Source organism: Rhinopithecus bieti, unplaced genomic scaffold (assembly GCF_001698545.2).
Source record: "Rhinopithecus bieti isolate Rb0 unplaced genomic scaffold, ASM169854v2 scaffold_31787, whole genome shotgun sequence".
Classification (NCBI taxonomy): domain Eukaryota; kingdom Metazoa; phylum Chordata; class Mammalia; order Primates; family Cercopithecidae; genus Rhinopithecus; species Rhinopithecus bieti.
In genome coordinates, this window is record NW_016814655.1 from 3599035 (window position 1) to 3606925 (window position 7891).

The following is a 7891-nucleotide window of genomic DNA, read 5'->3' on the forward strand; positions in this document are numbered from 1 at the left end:
TGGGGTCTTGCAGCCAGTAAGGAGGGTGCTGGGAGGGTGCTGCCCCCATGTGTGGCTGACTCCAGAGTCTGCTGGTTCCTACCTGGCCATGCCCCTTCCTTGGCAAATCACCACCTGGGTTTCCCCGTTGCTAAAGGAGAGGCCTCCCTGGATCCTCCCAGCTGCCAGGGGCTGTGAGCCTGTGATTGATTCTCTCTGGGAGGTGAAGGGAAGCCTAATTGCTAGTGGGATGGAGGACGTGTGTTAAGCCTCAGTTAAGCCCTTCCCCGGGGCTCCGCTTGGTTGGTTCCAGAGAAAGGCTGATGTCTAATGCCCTGCAGGCGAGTGCAGCCCTCTCTCCAGGGGCGGATTGGCCACTTGGGCCCTCTTCACATTTAGCTCCTGGGGTGGAGGTCAGAGAGATAGCACCTGGTGCGGGCTCAGCCTCTGCTCCTGCCCCAGGACCTGTGGGAAGCAGAGATGAAGGTGGGAGGGGAGATGGAGCTGGGAGTCAGCAGGCAGACCCGGGTAGGTTATAAACCCCAGGAAAATCCCACAGCATTGAGTTTGAGGGGGTCCTCGGCATCAGTCGGTTTTGTAGCATTCCTAACCATTTGCTTCTGTCTGGGCCCCCAGTTCTGTGTCTTCTTGGTCTCAGGCTCTCAGAGTCGCCTTTGTTCCCGCATGTTCCTCTAGGCGCACTCCCTCGGCAAGGGCACCGCAAGCTTCTCAGACCACCCACCCCTTTATTTAAAAAGATGGTGTCAACCGGCCGGATGCGGTGGCTCACGCCTGTAATCCCAACACTTTGGGAGGCCAAGGCGGGCAGATCACGAGGTCAGGAGATTGAGACCATCCTGGCTAACACAATGAAACCCCGTCTCTACTAAAAATTACAAAAAATTTACTGGGCATGGTGGCGGGCGCCTGTAGTCCCAGCTACTCGGGAGGCTGAGGCAGGAGAATGGCGTGAACCCAGGAGGCGGAGGTCACAATGAGCCAAGATCACACCACTGTACTCCAGCAGGGGTGACAGAGAGAGACTCTCTCAAAAAAAAAAAAAAAAAAAAAAAAGATGGTATCAACCAAAATAAAATTTGAAGGCCCCCTGCAACCATTTGAATGCACTCCCTCCTCAGCCCAGGCACCCTAACATTGAACCTAAAAAGACGGGTTCAGGCCATGATGGGAAGTGGGGATCAGGCATGCTTCATTATACTCCCCTAGCATCAATATCCATGCAGACCTTAGGTCTGATAAGAAGCATTTACAATCTGTACTCTCTGAAGCCTGCGGCCTGGAAGCTTCATGTGCATGATCAAACCTTGATCTCCACGAACGCTTATCTTAACCCAGACACTCCTTTCTAGTGGTAGTAACTCTTTCAACCAATTGCCAGTCAGAGTATATTTAAATCCACCTATAACCTGGAAGCCCCTCATCCCTTACTTAGAGTTGTCTTGCCCTTCCAGATGGAACCAATGTAAATGTTATATGTATTGATTGATGTATTTCCCTAAAATGTATAACGCAGGCTGTACCCCAGCCACCTCGGGCACGTGTCATCAGGACCTCCTGAAGCTGTATCGCAGGTGTGTCCTTCACCTTGGCAAAATACACTTGCTAAATTGATTGAGACCTTGTTTCAGATACTTTTTGGTTGACCATGTCATTCAGTCCTGATCAAAGTAGTTCAGTTTAGATAAATTTACATACAGGGAGGTAGTCCAGTGCAGTTAAGAGCATAGGTATTAGAACTCAGCTAATGGGTTCAAATCTTTTGCTCTGTAATTTATTAGCTGTGTAACTTCAGGCAAGTTACTTAGCTTCTCTGAGCCTCACCTTCCTCTTGTACAGTATGGGAATAACAGTGGTAGCTACCTCATTGGGCTGAAGATTAAACGAGCTAATGCATATAAATGCTTTATGCTGTACTGGTATCCAGTAACATTTAGTTGCCTAAACATTAGGTAACATTACGTTATCAAAATGGTTTTACAATGTATCATGTGATACCTATTTACGTATGATATAAAGCAAAGCATACACCCATTTATTATAATAATAGCCAATAGTCTATTTTGAGCTGATGAAGATAGGGGTGGCCTTTTACCTTATGTTCTGTATCAGGGTCACATGTCATAAATGCCCCATCTCTGGGTGGCAGCGCTCAGGCCTGTTTGCTTTGGTTTTATGGCCCTCTCCTTGGTTGTGTTTCAGAAAAACTCGCCATGGCATGAGGCTGCCTCTGTGTCATAGAGATAGGAAGGGAGAAGAGACTGGATTCAGCTCATTTTCTTGTGTATTACCTGAGCAGCCAAGCACAAAGCCTCACCACGCCTGTTGCAAACCCTGTTCCAGGCATCTGGGAGTTGGGCCAGTCTGATGGCAAGGTGTCTAAATGTCACTTCTCTTTGCTAATGTTCCTCCTTCTCATCATGGCCCAGATCCCTGGCCTCACTGGCTATTTTGTTCTTACTGGTAGAGTCCCCCCCAGCCCCACCCCCACAGGCCTACAGGACAGAGTGACTAGACAAGAGTCCCTGGAATCTGAATTTTTATGAAGCCCGCCCCCAGCCCCAGGTGATCCTAAAGGACGCCCTGGCCTGGGAACCACTATTCAGGACTTACAGCCACTGCCTCTCTCCTGAGGGAAGAAGGGAGGCAGAGATCTCACCTGTGTCTTATCAGTGCCTTCCCTTAACTATCCTCCTGGAGACACCCCTGCAGGTGTCCCTTCCAGGGAGAAGTTCAACAGAATAGCCCTGAGGCTGTGGGAGGGCACCCATTCCTCTAACTCAGGCCTCTCCCGGGTGGGACAGAAATAGTGGGAAGAGCAGGCCAGATTGTGTGGACCAGGGGCTTTCTCTCCTTCTCCAGGGATTCCTAAGTGAGTTCAGCCTTCCAGAGTGGCACGAGCTCTTGCAGAGCCTGATGGAGACTTGGGAACTGGGGTGACAGCCTGGCCCCGAAATGCCTTCATTGTGAGGCTCCCAAAGAGAAAAGGTTTCCAGTCTCCCACGTGCTAACACCTCTTCTTCAAATCCGTTTCTCCTCCAGAAGACCAGTGTGTTTGTTCAACATAGCAAAGTGTTTTCTGAGCACCTGCTCTGTGCCAGGCATTGAGCAAAGACAGGGATGCTGAGATGAATCACACATCGCTGAGCGCTTCTGGTCTCCTGAAGGGCTTTTCAGAGTGAGTTCTGAGGATCCACTGCAGCAAAATAAGCTGGGGTTTGTTAAAAGTATAAACGTCCGAGCCCTCAAAACCCATGTCTGCAGAATTTCAGAGAGCGGGGTCCACCTGCAATTTCAGAAGGCCTCTTGTAGAATCTCATTCACTCTAAAGTTGTGAACCAGTGGAAATTAGCTATCTAAAAAGGCCAGGCGCAGTGGCTCATGTCTGTAATCCCAGCACTTTGGGAGGCCAAGGCAGGTGGTTCAAGACCAGCCTGGCCAACATGGCAAAACCCCGTCTCTACTAAAAATACAAAAATTAGCCGGGCATGGTGGCAGGGGCCTGTAATCCTAGCTACTCGGGAGGCTGAGCCAGGAGAAACACTTGAACGAGGGAGGCGGAGGTTGCGGTAAACCAAGATCATGCCATTGCACTCTAGCCTGGGCGACAGAATGAGACTCTGTCTCAAAAACAAACAAACAAAAATGTAATGACCTCAATTTTATGTTTATTGTATGAAATATATACAAATAAAAAAGAAGGAAATTAAAACCATTCATTCTGATCCTACTTTCCTAAGATAATCATTGTTGGCATTTGATGAAATATCCCTCTAGGGGTGTCCGTGTGTGTGTGTGTGTGTGTGTGTGTAGACATCTACATGGTAGCTGATGCTGTGCTATCCCCTAGGGGCAGATGAGATGAGAAAAAGAGTGGTCCTGACCATTGGAACACCTGCAGTCATGTTACATGATACCTGGCACAGACAGCTTGAAATCCAGCCTTGCTCACCTGCTCTTACCTTTTTCCCACAGGTATACATCATCAATGTGACCTGGTCTGACTCTACCTCCCAGACCATCTACCGGAGGTATAGCAAGTTCTTTGACCTGCAGGTAAGTTGGTCAGAGCTCGGACAATGGCCCGAGTCTGGTGGGCTGGCCTCTCTCATACCCTGGCTTATCCAGGGAGCCCCCAACGGAGCTGTCAGGGTCAGAGTCCAGGTGGGAGCAGAGGGACAGAGGAGGGAAGCTTGAAGGTGGAGCTAGGCTTGTCTCAATCTTGCATACTGCAGACAGACACTCGGGCTTTGTTGGCCTCCTCCAATGGTCTTAACAGTCATGCTTTGTCACCCTCTCTTGCCTGCAGGGTAGGAAACTGTGGTGGAGAGGCAGGAGGATGGTGGGAGGTGCTGTGTGCCTGACCAGACGTGTGTCTGTAAACATCCAGGGTGAGACAGAAGCCACCACATCATTGCAGCCTAAGAAAAGCAAACACACAGGGAAGACCGAAACAGAAAATAAGCATTTTTTTCAACTACAGGCACAAACTAGGCATACATACCACGGTGTCTGTTTAACTGAATGAGGCACTTGCCACCCAGTTTGTACGTGTACGTGGTAGGTGTGTGTCTCTAAGACACATAGGCATGTTCACAAGGGGGATGGTAGTATGGGTCCCACAGCTACCCCTGCAGACACACCCTTGGTGTCAGCTAATTTATCAGGCCTCTTTGGGTTGCAAGTGATAGTTTTACACTTGCACTGGCTTAGGCACAAAGGAGACGTGATTGGAAGGAGGGACCAGGGAAGCTTGTGCAGCCGACCACATGGTGAGAAGAGCAGCGAGGCAGAGGCCTTCAGGAATACCTGAAACCAGGATCTGCTCTCCCTCTGTCTTGTCTCTGCTTCCCTCTGGCATTGCCCTCAGCTTCTCTTACCTCACACCCCAAGGAACATGGCTGTCAACAGCTCTAGGATTTTATATCTTTTGGCTCCCAACAGAGGGGAGATTGACTCTTTCCCAGTTCCAAGTTGAAAAATCCCAGGGACAATTCTGATTGGTCTGGCTTGCGTCAGGTGCCCTCTCTGGACCAATCAGTATGGCCGGGAGTTGAGGGTCTTTTAGCACAGACATGGCCACTAGGGAGCCCACCTCTGTGGATCACAGGCAAGTACTAGAGAAGGGAGAATCAGTCATGAATTGAGCAGCAGCCCTTTCAGATAGAGCCAAGATGTTCTGGATTCCTCTTGGGTCTGTGAGCCTGGTTTAGGCCAATAAAAACACAAAGAGACACCCACTTCTACCCTCACAGCCAGGGTCCACTCCTTTCTTGGCAGGCCTTTGGTTGTCAGTCATCTTGGAGAGGTCATCTTTGGCACCATGTGCTTGCCCCCAGTACCTGATTCTATCTCGTTGTCCTCATTGCCCTACCTATGAGACAAGCCAAGGGTGAGCTAGCTTCCTGTATTACAAATCCTGTCTTAATCCAACAATATGGGCTTGAATATCCCATTGAATATGGGATTGAAAGCCACTCCTTACTCTCCAGCCTTCTTCCTCTTCCCTCCTCAATTCATGTCCAGTCTCCTTAGGTTTGGTGTAATCTGGTGGGGTTTGCTGATACCCCATCAATGGGTACAGTGTGCTGGACAGGAAGTGATAACTCAGTTGGGGAGAGGGAACCCTGAAAGGACTCATTGATGAGCTGGAGGGGGCCTGAAAGCCGGTGGAAACTTCCAAATCAGAACTTTTCTTCCCCTCTTCCGTTATGATCCCCACCCCTCCTGCATTGCAGAATCTCAGGAGAAAGGAATGCTGTTCCCCCACCACCACCTCCCTTGCCTGGAGGGCTCATTCCCTGTATGTGGAAAGGGGACGTGCAAGCAGGGAGCAGCTAGTGCAGTGTGCTAGCTCTAGCTTAGCAATGGCCATGCGCTTGGCCGGGCTTGTCCATGTGGGTCATTGCCGAGCTGTAGATGCGGTTTGGGAAGGGGTTGGAATACTTCTTTGAAAATTAACTTAGGAGCCAAGCATAGCATCTTTACAAACCCATTTTACCTGCCGTGATGAGTTTTAGTGGCGTCCATTTTGAAAAGCCTTGCTGGCCGGGCGCGGTGGCTCAAGCCTGTAATCCCAGCACTTTGGGAGGCCGAGACGGGCGGATCACGAGGTCAGGAGATCGAGACCATCCTGGCTAACACGGTGAAACCCCGTCTCTACTAAAAAAAATACAAAAAACTAGCCGGGCGCGGTGGCGGGCGCCTGTAGTCCCAGCTACCGGGAGGCTGAGGCAGGAGAATGGCGTGAACCTGGGAGGCGGAGCTTGCAGTGAGCTGAGATCCGGCCACTGCACGCCAGCCTGGGCGACAGAGCAAGACTCCGTCTCAAAAAAAAAAAAAAAAAAAAAAAAAAAAGAAAAGCCTTGCTTATGTATCAGGTCGCTGATTTTGGTATGGCGGATCCTACAGAGGTAGAACAAAGGGAGTTGCTAACTCCATCTCTGGTCACTGGTGCACCTCAGAACTCATGTCTCTGAGGGGTTGTGTAAGAGAGCAGCTTAGAGTTTAGGCATCGGGGACACATTGGTTACTGGCTGTCACCACGTACCTCCGGACAGGCTCCTTCACTTCTCTAGGCTTGCTTTTCTCATCTGTACTGTGAAGGTTCGAATAGTGCCTGCCCAGTAGGGTTGTTAGGAGGAATGAATGAGTGGATCCACTTTTCTCCCAACACTTAGTTGCCAGGTGGCAGGGATGTTGGGCTGCATGGCTAGGGGGGGTCTAGGGGCTGGAGACCCACTTCCTGATGTTGCTTTGTGGCTTCCCTTGCTTGACGTCACTCTGTGGTGAGCTCCCTGTGCCCAGTCCCTGCCAGCGTATTCAGAGCCAGGTAGGCCTCAGGCTCCTCTCTCAAGCTGTCCCCGGGGGCAAGGTGGGAGCTGGGGGGAGCTGGGGTGCGGCCCAGGGGCAGCTCTCAGAAATGTTTTGCTCGTTTCCTTTTTGGCTGACCCTGAAAGTCCCAGGCTCACCAGGCCCATCTCCAAGGAGCTGCTCCCTGGGTTTCACCAGCTCATGGTTCTAAGCCTCCTGGGGGCCACAGACCCCTCTGTGAATCTGATGGAAGCCCTCTCCCCAGGAAAAGAGCGGATACATACAATTTTACTTACAGTGGCAAGTGTTCACAGACCCCCTGTGAACCCCCAGTGAAGAACTAGCCAGTGTGATGGTGTGCCTGTAGTTCCAGCTATTCAGGAGGCTGAGGTGGGAGGATCACTTGAGCCTGGCAGGTCGTGGCTGCAGTGAGCTATGACTGCACCACTGCACTCCAGCATGGGTGGCAGAGTGAGACCCTGTCTCAAAAAAAAAAAGAACTGCTGAGCTAAACCCGTTTAGATCATGAATCATACATTCACACCCGGTACTATTTGGGCAGCATTTGGGGGTCTATTCAGGTAACAACATGAGGCCTGAACACCCCTTTGACCCCTTTGAGAGACCCTTAGTTCCCTCCTGTGCAAGCTGGTTCCCTGCACCCCAGCGTGGATCTCCCTGTACTTCCCTCCCTTATCTCTCCCTCTTCAGATGTTTTCCTTTGTTCCCAAAGGCCAGGTACCCACCAGGCAGCCTTGGGTTCCTACCTCTGTCACACTGCCCGGGAACCGCATACAAAGCGATCCCAAGCGGTCCCTGACCCTCTCTGGTCATGAATTGAGGGCCCCAGGGTATGTGCAGATCCAATTTCATTCGGAACAGCACGCGGACCCTCTGTTTCTCCCTGAGGGCACACAGGGAGATGGACACCTGCACCCTGCCCTTCATGCTCTGCAGCCATGAGGCCAGGAAGTACTTGAAGGGTGCTCTGTCATCTGAACAGAAACCCCACACTCTTCGGTTTTTTCCATTTCTCTCCACAGCAGCTTCCACATCAGCACAGCCCTTCCCCACCCCCTCA

The 7891-nt window shown here is 51.0% G+C and overlaps 1 protein-coding gene across 1 annotated transcript in view; it reads left to right on the plus strand.

The window, feature by feature from the left end:
- Nucleotides 1-459: 459 nt before the first annotated feature.
- The window catches only part of LOC108515064 (SH3 and PX domain-containing protein 2A-like), an 84201-nt gene continuing 76769 nt past the window's right edge, over nucleotides 460-7891 (plus strand). Inside the window, exons 1-2 of the mRNA XM_017851649.1 lie at nucleotides 460-507; nucleotides 3973-4053. Coding sequence (XP_017707138.1) covers nucleotides 460-507; nucleotides 3973-4053 — 129 coding nt within the window. The remainder of the gene's footprint in view (nucleotides 508-3972; nucleotides 4054-7891) is intronic.